General features: G+C 42.4%; 1 protein-coding gene across 3 annotated transcripts; it reads right to left on the bottom strand.

The window, feature by feature from the left end:
* Positions 1-632: 632 nt before the first annotated feature.
* LOC105463832 (zinc finger protein 234) lies at positions 633-16,527 on the bottom strand. 3 transcript variants are annotated; one of them, XM_011711201.2, is made up of 6 exons: positions 16,295-16,527; positions 15,680-15,733; positions 13,084-13,174; positions 10,106-10,232; positions 8,499-8,591; positions 633-2,500 (listed from the first exon to the last, which is right to left on the bottom strand). In XM_011711201.2, exons 3-6 carry the CDS (start codon positions 13,096-13,098, stop codon positions 633-635), a joined length of 2,103 nt encoding a protein of 700 aa, XP_011709503.1. In that variant the 5' UTR covers positions 13,099-13,174; positions 15,680-15,733; positions 16,295-16,527. The 3 variants fall into 3 exon arrangements, with proteins under 3 accessions (XP_011709503.1, XP_011709505.1, XP_070943161.1); XM_011711203.3 differs by having other exon boundaries at positions 633-2,497; XM_071087060.1 differs by lacking the exons at positions 15,680-15,733; positions 16,295-16,527 and adding an exon at positions 15,387-15,632.
* Positions 16,528-17,495: the final 968 nt, after the last annotated feature.

Raw genomic sequence — 17,495 nt, 5'->3', positions numbered from 1 at the left:
TCTAGGTGACATGTCATAAATGTCAAAGTTTTTACAGATTCTTTACTGTACCACTTAACAAGGGTTCTCAGCTGTGTGGTCACTGGACCACTGGGATATGTTGAGCTATTGCTTAAACACTGACTTAAATAAAACAAATATTTTAAATAAGAGAATGCTATTGTAATTAGAAGGCAATCATTTCAAAGTCTAGATGGAGGCCAGGGGCAGTGGCTCACACCTGTAATTCCAGCACTTTGGGAGGCCGAGGTGGGTGGATCATATGAGGTCAGGAGTTTGAGACCAGCCTGGCCAGTATGGTGAAACCTCATCTCTACTAAAAATACAAAAAGTTGCCAGGTGTGGTGGTGCGCGCCTGTAATCCCAACCACCCAGGAAGGCTTAGGCAGGAGAATTGCTTGAACCCAGGAGGTGGAGGTTGCAGTGAGCTGAGATCGCATCACTGCATCCTGCATGGGCAACAGAACAAGACCCTGTTTCAAAAAAAAAAAAAAAAAAAAAAAAAGTCTAGGTGGAAATGTGAAGCATTACAAATCGAATACATTCAAGGAGGTTGATAAAGAAAATTTTTTCTCTCCTATGAAATCTGATTACAGGCATTCAGGTTGTACATGAGTTTTTTTTGTTTTTAATCACCTTGTAGAGCTTCCTTCCTCTGACAACTCTCTGATGTTCTTATTATTCTCATCATTTTCATACAATGTACCAGCAGCATGAATTTTGTGATGACTTACAAGATTTGATCGCCAGCTGAACCTCTTACCACATATCTCACATTTGTAAGGTTTCTCCCCAGTGTGAACTCGCCTATGATACTGTAGTTGTGAAGACCGACTGAAGACTTTACCACACACATCACATTTGTATGGCTTCTCTCCTGTGTGGACACTCTGATGAAGTTGAAGACTTGATGCCTGACTGAAGTGCTTCCCACACTCCCCACATGTATAGGGTTTTTCTCCTGTGTGTACCCTCTGATGCATGTCAAGGTTCAAGCTCCACTTGAAGCCCTTCCCACACTCATCACATTTGTATGGCTTTTCTCCAGTGTGGACTTTTTGATGGGCTTGAAGGTGTGCACTCCGACTGAAGCTCTTCCCACACTCTTCACATTTAAATGGTTTTTCCCCACTGTGAACTCTCTGATGGGTTAAAAGATGCGAGGCCTGACTGAAGACCTTCCCACACTCCTCACAATTATATGGTTTCTCTCCTGTGTGGATCCTACAATGAATTTTAAGATCTGCTCTACGACTAAATCCCTTGCCACACTCTTCACATTTGTATGGTTTCTCACCGGTATGGATCAGCTGGTGAATCTGAAGTCGTGAGCTCTGATTGAAGCCCTGCCCACACTCCTCACACTTATAAGGTTTCTGTACACTATGTGCTTTCAGATGGATTTTAAGATATGAACTCTGACGGAAGGCTTTCCCACATACTTCACATTTATAGGGTTTCTCCCCTGTGTGGACTACCAGATGCACTTGATAATGAATTTTCATTCTGAAGCTCTTCCCACACTCATTGCATTTGTATGGCTTCTCTCCAGTGTGGACTCCCTGATGGGCCTGAAAACTTGAACTGTAAATGAAACCCTTACCACACACTTTACATACATATGGTTTCTCTCCAGTGTGGATTCTCTGGTGGGCCTGAAATTGTGATGGTTGAATAAAGCACTTACCACATTCTTCACACTTGTAAGGCTTCTCTCCTGTGTGGACCCTTTGATGGATACGAAGGTTTGAGCTACAAGTGAAACACTTACCACAGTCCTCACATTTGTATGGTTTCTCTCCTGTATGGACCATGCAATGATTATTAAGTGCTGATCTACGACGGAAGTTCTTACCACATGTATCACATTTGAATGGTTTCTCCCCAGTATGGATTCTCTGATGTTCCTGAAGATGGGAAGCATGTATGAAGGCCCTCCCACATTCCTCACAATTGTAAGGTTTCTCTCCTGAGTGTAATTTGCAATGCACAGTAAGTGTTGATCTACGACTGAAGCCTTTCCCACATTCCACACATTTGAATGGTTTCTCTACAGTGTGGACTCTCTGATGAGTTTGCAGATGTGAGCTCTGACTGAATTCCTTACCACACACGTCACACTTATAGCATTTCTCTCCCATGTGGACTCTCTGATGAATATGAAGGGCTGAGATGTAACAGAAGCTTTTTCCACACTCATCACATGTATGAGATTTCTCTCCTGAGTGCAACTGTTGACGAAGATCAAAGTTGCAGACGTCAGTGAAGGATTTTTTGTACTTATCACATTGGTAAAGTTTCTGTCCCGTGTGAGTTGTATACAGTCCTGCCCTAACCTGGCAGGACAAATCACCTTGTTTGGAGAACCGAGAAATATTTATCATAGAGTCTTCATACTTAATTAAATCACATGCAATCTGTTTCCAGATTTGCCCCCAGGAAAGCTCTTCATGTCGTCCTGCTTCTGGAACAGTCTCCATCTCACTTTGGATCTTGTCTGCTGTAAAGACAGAGAATTCAGAGATGTGGAAGCTCTGTTAAAAGTTTTCAAGATGTCATACTTAAGTGAGAGCATGGGATTTTAACAAATCCAGAGAAGGTCCAGTTTGTGTAATGGTCTTTTCCACTGTGTATCATGATCTCTGATTTCCATGCCTAGATAAATCAAGAGGTGGTCCAACTGGCTGCTATCTACCAGGCATTAGACCATACCAAGTCTCCTATGTGAGACACAAGGTAGAAGTCAGAGTTAATTTTAAAATTTAACATGATACAAATTGTTAAAGTATTGCCATTTCCATCCAATTTTAAAGTCAGTGTAGAATAATAAATAGTAAATTATACAAATATAAAAAGCATAGGCCAGGCATGGTAATGCCTGTATATCCCAGAATTCTGGGAGGCTGGGGCAGAAGGATAGTTTGAGGCCAGGGGTTTGAGACAAAGCAAGAATGTATCTCTATTAAAAATATTAAAAGTTAAAAAAATGTAGATAATATGAATCAACAAGAACTTCAAGGGAAAGTAAGAAAATAATCAAATACTTTGCAGTTTAGGTTCATGTTACATATTCAAATCATTAAATAACCTGAAATATTTATATTTACACGTTCAAAATACTGTTGAACCTTGAACACAGGTTTGAATTGCATGTGTTCACTTATATATGGATTTTCTTCCATCTCTGCCATCCCTAAGACAGCAAGATCAACCCCTCCTCTTCCTCCTTATAATGTTCTTAATAACATTTTCTCTTCTCTTTATTGTAAGAATAAAGAATTCTTCCTTTATGGTAAGAATACAGTATATAATACATTATAACATAAAAATATGTGTTAATTGACTATGTTATCAGTAGGTCTTTCAGTCAAAGTAGGCTATGAGTAAAGTTTTATGGGGGAGTCAAAAGTTATACATGGATTTTTTACTGTGAGGGGAGTTGGTGTCCCTAACCCCCATATTGTTCAAGGATCAACCATATTATTGAATATTCTGCATAACACATACACTTAATCTTATTTTTCTGTGTTGATAGACATTAAATGAGTTGGCAGCTATTATAAACTCTTGACCACTTCTAATATAACTTAGATTTAAAATGTGTCTTCTGAAAGGTTTATTTATCCTTAATAATATTCCAAAATGTGTAATCTTGTACAAAGACATATAAATATTTGGAAATTATTTTTTAGATGAACTTTTCCACAAAAGTTTAGTGGAAAGAAATACCTCTAAGAAAATTTTTACAGGGGAAAAACTTACTCCCCTCCCTGCAGGAATAGTCATTTAAAAGCTGCCTCTTGGCAGGGTGCAGTGGCTCACACCTGTAATGCAAGCACTTTGGGAGGCTGAAACCGGAGGATCACTTGAGCCCCGGAGTTCAAAACCAGCCTGGGCAACACAGCAAGACTCTGTCCCTACAAAAAAACTTTTTTTTTTTTTTTTTTTTTTTTTTTGAGACGGAGTCTCGCTTTGTCGCCCAGGCTGGAGTGCAGTGGCTGGATCTCAGCTCACTGCAAGCTCTGCCTCCCGGGTTTACGCCATTCTCCTGCCTCAGCCTCCCGAGTAGCTGGGACTACAGGCGCCCACCACCTCGCCCGGCTAGTTTTTTGTATTTTTAGTAGAGACGGGGTTTCACCATATTAGCCAGGATGGTCTCGATCTCCTGACCTCGTGATCCGCCCGTCTCGGCCTCCCAAAGTGCTGGGATTACAGGCTTGAGCCACTACGCCCGGCCAAAACTTTTTAAAAAATTGGCCAGATGTGGTGGCACGCACCTGTAGTTCCCACTATTTGGGAGGCTGAGATGGAGGATCACTTGAACTCAGAAGTTAGAAGCTGCAGTGAGCCATGATTTTATCACTGCACTTCAGCCTGAGTGACAGAGTGAGACTTTGTCTCAAAAAAAAAAAAAAAAAAGTCTACTGTATCAGTAGACATTTGTTAAATGGAGTCTATATAACTCTGCCTTGGGTCATTTTATTGGAAAGTTACTTCAATGTCCAGGTGACTGGAATGGTTAACATGACTTGCAGGCTAGGAGCAAGTATCTAACCACATACTGACTAAAATATAAGCAGATAAGCAGATGGTGAAACTTTAGCTTCTGTCAGCAAGTTTCCTACATGAGGACTAAAGGGAAAGAAAGTTGAACTGATAACATATATTATTCTAAAATCTGGCAGTAATTCAGACCTCCAGAAAAAAAAAAAAAGAAGTGAAAAAGAAGTAGACTCCAATATTTCACAACTGATATGGTGACAGAGAAAAGAAAAAGATGATGTCACAGTGTAAACTTTGAAAGCCGCCCCCACAGCAGGAGTTATATTCAGGCAGGAACTCTTCCCAGATAGCGAGATGGACGGTTCCTCACATCTTGTAGGTCTCTGCTCAATGTCAGCTCACCAATGAGGCTTGCTTTATTACCCATTGAAAAATAATGAATTCTGTCTTCACCCTATTCACCTCTGGCAACTTGAATTTGTCTATGTTCTTCACAGCACTTTTAACCACTGGGCACACTAAGTTACTGGTTGTTTAATGTATGTCCTTCCCACCACGATGAAGCATCAATGAGGGAAGCATTTTCTAATTTTGACATAATACTCATTTTACACTTTCCTACTTTCTAACCATTGTCCAGAACTGTGCTTGTCACAGTGAACGCTCAATAAATGCATGTCAAATGAATAAATGAACCCCAGCTTGACTCTTTTTTTGTCAGAATTTAAACATCTTTTCCAAATAAGTTATTTGAAATAGGAAAAGAATAGAAAATTGTAATTTTTCAGAGAAGCTGAAAAGCTGTATAAGAGACAGGCACATTCAGGGTGAGGCTAATAAGAAAATTTGAAGGTGGCAAGAATCACTTGGGATGAAAAGAAAGCAGGAAGCCCTATACACTGGTTCCTTCTGAAGCTCTCAATGTAGGTAAGTTGGCCCCTTTCACAACAGTTTTTCAAATTAAAAACTGTAGCCCTTTAGTGAGCTGTGAAATAAACTTAAGAGCTTGTAATAAGCAATCAGAAAAAAAGAACCAGGATAGAAACTATCAGAGTATTAACACCAACAGGAAAGGGGTCCTTATGTATAATGCTTACTAAAGCTATAATGTCAATCGATACAGACATGAAATGTTTGTTTCATTTCTCTAGTTTCCATGAAAGATGCATTTCTTGCTATGGCTTATGCTCAAAAGAGCTGGAAAACTTTGGTTCTAGAACTTACCTGGTCCTGAATTAAACAAACTGCTTCAAATGGAAAGATAATTTCCAACCGCGACACCTTGGAAAAATGCTGCATAGGAGAGTATGTAACTCTTGGTATATTATATATATATACACACATGTGTGTGTATATATATGATGAATATATGATTATATTTAACAAACTAACCCTTAAAAATAGTTTTTGGAGGGGGACAAGTCTCTCTGATAATGTGACAATTTTGAGCAAGAAGTTTCTTCATTTTTCCCAAGTTATAATGTCAACTAGTTGAAAATAAAAGCCAGGTCTTTATAAAAATAAAGGAAAAAATGTATGACATCTATATTCTTTAGCATATGCTTAGTGGCTACTACATTTGTAGAAAATAAAAGCATAGCATATTTTTGAACCAGAGAGTTAGGCAACATTCAACTGTGTCACTTTTGCCACTCAAATCTTCCACCTCTGGCACAGGGGAGGTGAAACCTGGGGGCAGTGATGTGGATGGGCACTTTGGAACAAGCAAATGAGGTTCAGATGCGCAGTCTGTTGAAAGGAAAGCAGTTTGCAACCTAGTTACTATCTGACACCTTAGGAAATAATTATCTTCTTGTGTGGTGAGCTGTCTCAGAAGTAGACATCAGAATCTTCATTCGAAGATTATTCCTTCCCAGAAATGAATGTGTTCCATACTATGAAAGCCTCCAGGAAAGCCAACGGGAAGGCTTGTTACTCAGTGTGGTCACAAACACGATGCTTGTAAGTTTTCATGGGATGAGGTTCAAGCGCACACACAAACATTCATGTGAAGGGCACCTAAGGCAGAAGAAACTGGATGTGCAGCCATCAGAAAACAAATAATGTTCTGCAACCCCCTTCATTCACTCTGGTTTGTGTATGACCTGTCCTAGCTGCAAGACCCCTAGAGTGAGGTCGCATCCATCCATAACGCCTTCATTACACCAACAAATAATTATATTAACAGATATCTGCCATGTAACAGAATTATTTAGGCACCAATGGTAGAGTAATAAACAAACAAAAAAATTCCTCCACTCTTGGAGATTATATTCCAGTGGGGAGAAAGAGGGGACAAGCAAGTAAACCAAAGTCTATGAGACACAAGAGAAGGCAGGGCAGAGAGTAAAGGATGGCATTTCCAGTAAGGTCGTCAGAAAAGGCCTCCACTGTGAAATTAAAACAGCAGAGACCAGGATGAACTAAGAGAGGGGCCGAGAGGATTGTAGGTGAGTTTTTCCAGGCAAAGACAAGGGCAAATAAGGGCTTTGAGGCAGAAGTATCAGTAGTTGGCAGAACAATCATCCCCCAAAGAATTCACGTTCTAATTCTCATCCTAAGAATATGTCAGGTTATGACAAAGGGTAATTAAGGTTGCAGAGGGAATTAAGGTTGCAAATCAGCTGAACTAAAAATAGAAGGCAATTCTCTATTATCCAAGTGCACCCAATGCAATTAGAAGGTCCTTATACAGTGGAAAAAGGATAAAGAGAGAATAAAAGGGAAATGTGACTATGGAAGAATGATCAGAGAAGCAATGTTGCTGGGCTGTGAAGAGGTCACAAGCTATGAAATTTTTTGGCAGCCCCTACACACTGACAAGGTAAGGATACAGATTCTCCCTCCCTAGAGCCTTCGGGATGAAACGGACCTGCTGACAGCTTGACTTCAGCCTAGTGAGACCCATGTTGGACTTCAAACAAAGAACTGAAAGACAATACATTTTTATCATTTAATCCACTCAGTTTGGGGTAATATGTCATGAGAGCAGTAAGAATACAGTGTCCAGGTTGGGCACGGTGGCTCATGCCTGTAATCCCAGCACTTTGGGAGGCTGAGGCAGGCAGATTACTTGAGTTCAGGAGACCAGACTGGCCAACACAGTGAAACCCTGTCTCTACAAAAAATACAAAAATCAGCCGGGCGTGGTTACAGGCATCTGTAATCCCAGCTACCTGGGAGGCTGAGGCAGGAGAATCGCTTGAACCTGGGAGGCAGAGGTTGCAGTGAGCTGAGATTGCACCGCTGCACTCCAGCCTGGGCGACAGAGCAAGCAGTGTCCTTAGCAGGTCTGGGAAACAGCAGGGAGGATGATGTGGCTGGAAAAGATGCAGCAAGAGGTAGAATACAGGAGATGTAGTCAGTGAGGCAGAGGAGGATGAACAGCAGACCACGTAGGACTCTATAAGCTCCTTTAAGAGTCTTCAACTTTAAGAAAAATAAGAAGCCATTCAGAGTCTTTATTTTTTTTTTAGATGGAGTGTTGCTCTATTGCCCAGGCTGGAGTGTAGTGGTGTGATCTCGGCTCACTGCAACCTCTGCCTCCTGCCTAAGCTGCCCAAGTAGCTGGGACTACAGGCGCTCGCCCCCACGCTTGGCTAATTTTTGTATTTTTAGTAGAGATGAGGTTTTGCCATGTTGGCCAGGCTGGTCTCAAACTCCTGACCTCAGGTGATCCTCCGGTCTTGGCCCCCCAAAGTGCTGGGATTACAGGCGTGAGCCACCATGCCCAGCCCTGTACAAGGTCTTAAGCAGAAGAATGGCAATTTGACTTACATTTCCAAAGGATCACTTTAGCTGCAACATGGAGAACAGCCTGTAGGAGAACATACTTTATACTATTAAGGGTGGAAGCAGTGCGCCCAGTACAAAGGCTGCTGCAATCATCCAGGACAGACGTTTGGCAATTTGGACCAGATGACAGCAACAGCAGGGGACAGAAGTACAACAGATGGACAATCACGTACAAGGACTCTCAGCTACTTGGTTCTTACCTGATTTCCCTTTTCTTTGAGTTGCTGTCTTCATCATACCAAGTTTTTTTTCCTTTTCTAAAGGGAATACATCATGTTTGAAGGGGTGATGCCCTAGAACATGCAAAGTCACATGTTTAAAACAAACACACTAAAGGTACAACTGAACTTACTGGCAATTTGAATTACTACTGTATACTGATCAATCAATCAAAAGAAGGGTTTTCAAACACTTTTAGAAACACCTAATGAAGTAGTAGCAGTATTTCAAGATCCAGAAACATATACACAAATATGTGCTATAAAAACCTATTTCTGAAAGGAGTTAGTTCGCTTGCCTTAGGTAGACAGCAAGGGAAGGGTCTTTGGAGAGCTCCTGACCCATGGGTTAGTGCCTTATTTTTATAAAACATAAAAAGCAGCCTGGAAAAAAAATTTAAGCTGCAGGCACCAATAAGAGAACTAGCACAGGGTGTTGTGCCTGGAGACATGCCCACGGCTGCACAGATAGAAAAAGCCTCCAGCCCATTTGGATAAAAACTTATACAAACCTCCAGCTCACTCAGATAAAGGAGGAAGGCCTGGCATAAGAATGCTTTTGTCCTTTGTATTCAGCAGGCTCCCAGGAAAGTTTCTTCTCCTTTTGTGGGCATGGGTACAGTGCGCCCTAGTGGGTTCCAGTGGGCACTCTACTTTCTTTTGTTCAAACTATAAGTCCGGCCTCTATAAATCTTCACTTCAACCTGATTGGTTCCAGGCCAAGGTCCCGGGGCCAAGCTAAGTCACACTTTCTCCAAAATAGCCCACAAACAGCACATTCTTTCCCCTTCACAGTCCATAAAAACCCCACACCCCTGCCTCATAGGGGGAACCCTGTTTGGGTCCCCCTCTCTGCTGGCAAAAAGCTTTCTTCTTTTGCTTATTAAACTTTTACTCCAACCTCACCTTTCTGTCTGCACTCATTAATCTTCTTAAAAATAAAACAAAAAACTCTGGGTGTTACCTCAAACAACAGAAAAACTGTTACATCTTGGTGCGTTACTAAACTTACATCTCTAACTAATGTCTTCTTTTTTTTTTGAGACAGTCTCACTCTGTCACCCAGGCTGGAGTGCAGTGGCATGATCTAGGCTCACTACAACCTCTGCCTCCTGGGTTCAAGCAATTCTCATGCCTCAGCCTCCCAAGTAGGTGGGATAAGAGGCATGCACCACCACACGTGGTTAATTTTTGTATTTTTTTATTTTTTGGTAGAGATGGAGTTTCATCATGTTGGCCAGGCTGGTCTCGAACTCCCAACCTCAGGTGATCCACCTACCTCAGCCCTCCAAAGTGCTGGGATTACAGGCGTGAGCCACTGTGCTTGGCCCCCACCTATTTTCAATAAATCTCCTCCCACAGGTTCTCACACCACTCATGTGATTTACCAGTTTTATTTGCTATGTATTCCACCTCTTTTAATGAACTCTAATATTTTCTATCTCTTTTATTTCACTAAAACTACTGATAGGAAAGTCAGGTCCACAAATGCAGGCAACTAATTGAAGACCTCCAAAGTGCTGAACCCGTGAAGACACAAAATCACTCCAGGAGACTGACATTGAGTGTCAGAAGGCTCATGTCCTCACCCACTGACAGCAGGTTCCTGAAGTTCTCCAGCATCACATCTCGGTACAGATTTCTCTGGACAGGGTCCAGCAGCCCCAGCTCCTCCTCAGTGAAGACCACTGCCACATCCTTGAAGGTCAGTCCCTCCTATAATATTAAACACACCTCACTTCAGCCTTATTAATAACCTCTTGAAAAGAAACAGCACTGAGAAAGTGGAGAGTATGTGGGGGAAGCTGGTCCTGATTTTCAGAGACTTAATGTGTAGATTTCTCAGCCCTTCTCCTTCCATCTTATCAATGCCACACTTTGATTCTCCTTAGCGTCAGTAAAAGTACATCAGTTACAATAGCCTTCGACATTTCCTTTGTGGCTTCACTGAGTCTATTTGTAAGTAACCATCTAGAACTCTAAATGATGCATCCTGAGCCATACAGGTTTCACCTTTTGGTAAATATTACCAATTGCCCCAGAAACATTTAGCAAGTCAGAACCAACATACATGATAACACCCACCTTCCTCCTCTCTCACATAGGAACCCTGGATGCTATCCCTTTTCATTCAAGTCTGCCAAACTAACAAGCTTTTGGTAACGTATCTGAAACTGCTATGTAGTTTTCCTTCTGTACACCCAGGGCACACAGCACCATCATTACCTGCAGCATTCAGTGTCATGATCTGGAGCCATCATGCCTCAGTGCACACAAGGGTACCCTTCAAAGTTGTGTGACCTTGGATAAGCTCACCTAGTTTCATCTCGGTATGATAGTTCTTATATGTCAGAGTTCTTTCAAACATTGAACAAGAGACTACAAATAGCATTTGAAATAGTGTATGGCACAGACTAAGTGCCTGAGAAACATTAGCTATTATTTATTACTGTTGTCATCATCTATTTCACCTCATTTCATGACTGCATATTGTTCAAGGGAACTGATGATCTGCATCTACCTGTTCTAAATAATGAATATTTAATTTTCAATATTGTTCTCATTATAACCAATCCAGCAAAGAACATCATTTCATGTAGGTCTTTCTTTTTCTTTTTCTTTTTCTTTTTTGAGACAGAGTTTTGTCACCATGTTAGGACAGTGCCACCACGTTAGGAAGACAAGAGGTCCCCCACTACCTGTGGACGTCATCACCCAACAGGGCACTCCAGACATCCACACCATGGGTCATTGAATTGAGAAATATTTGTTTCTTTTTGTCTCTCACTTTCACTTGAATGGAATGGCTAATGTTTCTGACCCCTGACTTCCTATGCCAATCTGAGCAGGTTTCTCATATTTCACCTGTTTAAGAGGAAGAAGAGACCAGGAACCTCCTCATTCTGCTGCTCTGAGTAAATGCAGTAACAGAACACAAGTGACTGGCAAATCTTCAGTATCACTGGACATTTTAAATGAAGGTTATTACCTACTACTTTGGTCAAAATGGTTACTTTATAAAGGCAATAAGACACTAGTAAATAAAATACATACAAAGTATGATTGAGGCACAGAGAACACAGAATCTAGCTCTTCCTATATGAAAATTCCAACAATATTATTTGTGTGAAGTACCATTATAGCCTGTTGTGCTGTGCCATGTTAGAATATTCTATCTACAGCCAGGCACGGTGGTTCATGCCTGTAATCCCGGCACTTTGGGAGGCCAAGGCGGGCGGATCACCTGAGGTTGGGAGTTCAAGACTAGCCTCACTAACATGGAGGAACTCCGTCTCTACTAAAAATACAAAATTAGCTGGGCATGGTGGCACACGCCTGTAATCCCAGCTACTCGGGAGGCTGAGGCAGGAGAATCGCTTGAACCCAGGAGGTGGAGGTTGCAGTGACAAAAAAATCAGCAGAAAGTTTTCAGAATTGATTTTTGAGGAAATGGTCATGTAGGAAAATTGTCATTGCAGTGTTATTTAAAACAATAAAATTCTTAAATCACCTAAATGTCCATGAGTGGAAAGTAGTCAAAAATAAAAAGACACATTAATTAAATGGGAATATGGCATAACCTCAAAAAATGAACATTATTTAGTACTTAAGGAAAAAATAACAATAAAAAATGAGATATATATCATGAATACCAATATAGTTATGAACGCACATTAGGAAAAGACTCTAAGAAAATAAAAACAGCTAATATGTAAGCAGAGAAGTAAAGCAAGAGAACTGTTCATTCCCACTAATTTTTCTACTCCATAAAATAAATACAGTTGTCCCTCAATATGCTTGGGGAATTGGTTCAAGGACCCCTGAGGATACCATAATTTGTGGATGCTCAAGTCCCTTACCTAAAATAGTGTTTGTACTACAGTCAGCCCTCCACATCCATGGGTTCCACATCTGCAGACTCAATCAACCACAAAAGGAAAATACGTATGGTCAGCCTTACGTGTACTCAGGTTTCAATCTGTGGTTGGTTGAATTCACAGATGCAAAATTCAAAGATGCAAAACCCCAGATGTGAAACCCACAGATACAGAAGGTCAACTGAAATAATAAAATAAACAACATCTAGGCCGGGCGCGGTGGCTCAAGCCTGTAATCCCAGCACTTTGGGAGGCCGAGACGGGCGGATCATGAGGTCAGGAGATCGAGACCATCCTGGCTAATACGGTGAAACCCCGTCTCTACTAAAAAATACAAAAAACTAGCCGGGCGAAGTGGCGGGTGCCTGTAGTCCCAGCTACTCGGGAGGCTGAGGCAGGAGAATGGCGTGAACCCGAGAGGAGGAGCTTGCAGTGAGCTGAGATCCGGCCACTGCACTCCAGCCTGGGTGACAGAGCAAGACTCCGTCTCAAAAAAAAAAAAAAAAAAAAAAAAAAAAAAAAAAAAAAATAAACAACATCTAAAAACAAAGTCAACTCAAAAGGCAGAAGGACGCACTTAGCATAAACAGGTCCTCAAATGCCTGTTGTTCTTGAGTCTTCCTCAGGTAACATGACAATGTGAATAGTGAGACGGAATTTTAACAGCAAGAGAGACAAGCCTTATTCACCTTGAATGTGGTCATTTTTCCTCCTGTTTCTGGAAATTTGCAGAGTCCTGAGTTATGCCATTTGAGAGAAGGCAGAATCGTGCCTGGAAGACTATGGAAGATATGAAAAGAGACATGAAAGTGTGGCCAGGGATGTCCCCACCAACACAGAAGTGTATTGTGAATTAGCACATGAATGTTCACAGCAGCATTATTCATAATAATCCCAAACTGCACACAACCAAAATGCCCTCCTATGGAAAAATGGATAGACAAATCCTGGCATATCCATACAATGGAATCTTACTTGGAAATTAAGAGGAATGAAGTACTGACTCACACTACAACATGCATGAACCTTGGAAACACTATGCTGAGTGAAAGAAGCCAGGCACACAAAACCACAGATTGTATGATTTCATGTATATGAAACGTCCAGAACAGACAAATGTATATAAAAAGAAAGTAGGTTACTTGTTGATGGGGATTTGGGGTAAGAAGGGGGATTAAATGTAAATGGGCAAGAGGAGTCCAATTGGGGGATGAAAATGATCTAAACTAAATTATGATGACAATTACTACATTCAGCAAAGTTCCTGAAGATTACTGAATTGTACACTTGAAATGGGTGAATTCTGACATGTAAAATACACCTCAATAAAGTTGGAAAAAATTATTATTATTATTATTATTATTTTTTTTTTTTTTTTTTTGAGACGGAGTCTCGCTGTGTCTCCCAGGCTGGAGTGCAGTGGCATGATCTCGGCTCACTGCAAGCTCCGCCTCCCAGGTTCACGCCATTCTCCCACCTCAGCCTCCCAAGTAGCTGAGACTACAGGCGCCCACCACCACGCCCGGCTAGTTTTTTGTATTTTTAGTAGAGACGGGGTTTCACCATGTTAGCCAGGATAGTCTCAATCTCCTGACCTCGTGATCCACCCGCCTTGGCCTCCCAAAGTGCTGGGATTACAGGCTTGAGCCACCGCGCCCAGCCGGAAAAAAATTATTAATCTACATGTCATTTAACAAGACTGAGTTCTGAGTCCATATTGATAGAATATTTACTTCTGAATGAATGAATAAGCAAACAGGGGAACAGGGGATGCTGGTCTTTACAGTATGATGCCTGCTAACAAGTATATCTACCCATAAAAATTAATTTTATTTTATTTTATTTATTTGAGATGGAGTTTTGCTCTTGTTACCCAGGCTGGAGTGCAGTGGTGCAATCTCAGCTCACTGCAACCTCCTCCTCCTGGGTTCAAGTGATTCTCATGCCTCAGCCACCAGAGTAGCTGGGACTGCAGGCGTGCACCACCACATGCAGCTAATTTTTGTATCTTTAGTAGAGACAGGGGTTTTTGCCATGTTGGCCAGGTGGGTCTCGAACTCCTGGCCTCAAGTGATCCACCGGCCTTGACCTCCCAAAGTGCTGGAATTACTTGGGCTCTGACCCCGGGTGCCTTGGTTCCATAACTCAGGATTCAGGCCTGACCCACCATGCCCTGCCCTCTTATGCCATTTCTGCAACTTTTCTATAGACTTAAGATTGTATAATTACTGTATTAAAGTTTTTTTAAAATCGGGAAATAGGCCGGGCGCGGTGGCTCAAGCCTGTAATCCCAGCACTTTGGGAGGCCGAGACGGGCGAATCACGAGGTCAGGAGGTTGAGTCCATCCTGGCTAACACGGTGAAACCCCGTCTCTACTAAAAAATACAAAAAACTAGCCGGGCGAGGTGGCGGGCGCCTGTAGTCCCAGCTACTCGGGAGGCTGAGGCAGGAGAATGCCGTGAACCCGGGAGGCGGAGCTTGTAATGAGCTGAGATCCGGCCACTGCACTCCAGCCTGGGCGACAGAGCGAGACTCCGTCTCAAAAAAAAAAAAAAAAAAAAATCGGGAAATAGTCACAGGAGTAATAATAATGAGAAGAATAAGAATGAGCATGATAGAACACAGCAGGTTGCTAGTTTATTATCTCCGTATTTGGAAATTTCCATGGATAAGCAGATAAGTAGAAAAACACTGAGAAATGTATAATAAAAATGTAAAACATAAGTAAATAAATATAAACATAGAACCACGAAAACCAAACGTATTAGGAATTTAACCATTACTATCTTTACATCCTGGTTTCATAGGTAATTAAAATTTTTGTATCTTCATATTTCTGTAATTTCTGAATGCTCCACAGTGATATGGTTCTATTAGAATGTGAAATATTTGTAATAAATGACACAAAATAGTTGACAGTTTTTAAAAACTGAGAAAACTCCAAGCCAATTAGCCTTGCTCTTAAGGTCCTTTAATCAAGTTCTGACTTACTTTCCCCACCTGAGTCCAGCTAGTTCCTCTGCCTTAATGAGAATATATCCAAGAGATGATCAACTCGGGCTCTGACCCTGAGTGCCTAGGTTCCAACCTCAGCTCCATCTCTTACTACTTGGATGACCAGTACCTCTCCACAGAGTCACGGTGCGACTTAAACGTTCTAATTGTATAAAGACCCTAGAATTGAAGTTAGCAATTAAGGCTTAATTATTATAAATGCCCATACCCTATTACACATGCTACAAAGACACAGTCTCTGTAAAAGAAAAATGACAAGTCACACTCACGTGGAGCTTTGCTTTCTGTAGCCAAGAAGTCAGTCCGTGCAGTCCTTTTTCAGGCTGGGGAAGGAGAAAGCTGTGAAAACACCCTGACTGGGTCGCTGTCCCCGAGAAAAGTTAAATGCTCCCCTCCCTTCGTGGAAGTGGACGCAACCCTCGCCTTCCTAAAAAGAGGTCAGAAGGCGTCCGGGATCGTCCAGCGTCCTGCAGGGATCAGAGACAAGGGCTGGGGCTCTGACCCCACCCGGGGACCTGACGGGTTTCGTGGGAAATTAACAAGAAACCACCACTCACCAAGTGACAGGGACTGCTTGTGTTGTGTAACCTATTCCAGTTACCAAAACGATTCTACAAGGATGGTCCTAACGTCCCCATTTTAAAGAACAGCAAGGAGAGGCCCAGGGAGATTAAGAAGCCAACCCTGCACTGTAAAAAAGTGACCATGCGCCTGGAGTGCAGGGAGGCGGACTGGGCGAGCTCAGAGCCCCGGAAACGCTGAAACCAGGCGAGACGCGACCCAACCAAGTCCCAATGCCCCCCGCCTCCCGCCCCGAAACGCGAGGAGAGCCCCAGCCCAAGAAGGCTGACACAACAAAAGCCGCCGCCCTCGTCCCTCCAAACCTTTGCTCTCCGACGAGGCTTTTTTTCCCATAACCGGATCACCAGGTCCCAGCGAGCCCCAAGCTTAAGACCCTGACAGTATAAATGGCCCGCAAGTCGCGGAACTGGAACAAACTACGCTGGAATGCGCCGCGCCAACCGCTCCCCCTTCCCCGGAGCGGAAGTGCCCGCGACTCCACTGATTGTCGGGACTACATTTCCCAGAATCCCCCGGACCCGCCCGCGTGAGCCAAAATGACCACGACTCCACTGAACGTTAGGACTGCGCTCAGAACGCTGAGGGAAAAACGTTCAGAATCTCACCCTTCAGGGAAAGCGCTGGGACTCCGCGGTGATCCTTGACTACGATTTCCGCAATGCCCATGGGGAACGAATCCTATATCTCTGAGCGCCTAGTAGGGAATGTGGACTGTGACCCTGAGGATCGTCCTTCCCTCTCCCTGAGTCCTTGAGCGAAAATACTGAACAGACAGGAATTCCTGAAGTCTAAACTCCTCCCAGGACTACAGGAGCGTTATTGGAAAGCGAGGAGATCCAATCTTCAAGGAATAAACGAGGAATGACTTTTTAGGGGTCAGTAGATGATTGATGATTGATTACTATAAACTGATAATATAAGGCTAAAACTAAAAGTTTAAAGAATGAGCAAAGTACAATGATTTGGGAGAGGCAATGAAGAACAGAGGCGCCAGGCCCTACTCTGGACGCTGTGGTACCACTGGTTTGGCAGGAAAGGGCCAGTGGGGAAGCCTCGTCCTCATGGAAAAGCTATCTTCCTTCATTACACTTTTCGTGGTATTATGTCTACTGAAGAGGTAAAAACACCAAATTTCAGAGAAGGCCGTAAATTGCCCAGTACTTCAAAGCAAGTGTAACTGGTGAAGCGCTTGGCATTGATGTCAGACACCCAATGCCTATGATTTATTTAATGCAGTAGCATTAAGAAGGATCTTATACATAGGGAAAATATTTTATTTTCTCCCTTTATATTTTTTGGTTAAAATATCGTTATTATAGTTAGCAATTTGGAATCTGGCTTATGTTGGTTGATACAAATTAATAATAGAATAAGGCAAAATCAGAAAACAACCCATCTAAAATCCTTCTTCAAGATAACCAGGGGCTGGGTGCGGTGACTCACGCGTGTAATCCCAGCACTTTGGGAGGCCGAGGCGGGCGGATCACAATGTCAAGAGTTTGA

This window comes from Macaca nemestrina, chromosome 20 (assembly GCF_043159975.1).
Source record: "Macaca nemestrina isolate mMacNem1 chromosome 20, mMacNem.hap1, whole genome shotgun sequence".
Taxonomy (NCBI): domain Eukaryota; kingdom Metazoa; phylum Chordata; class Mammalia; order Primates; family Cercopithecidae; genus Macaca; species Macaca nemestrina.
The sequence above is the reverse complement of the archived record's forward strand: the minus strand, read 5'-3'. Positions and strand labels throughout refer to the sequence as shown.

Coding starts and splice junctions, on each gene's coding strand:
- LOC105463832 (XM_011711201.2), bottom strand. Junction 8,592..10,105: donor CAGGAACCTGCTGTCAGTGG/GTGAGGACATGA, acceptor TGCATGTTCTAG/GGCATCACCCCTTCAAACAT. Junction 2,501..8,498: donor TCAAAGAAAAGGGAAATCAG/GTAAGAACCAAG, acceptor CTGTCTTTACAG/CAGACAAGATCCAAAGTGAG.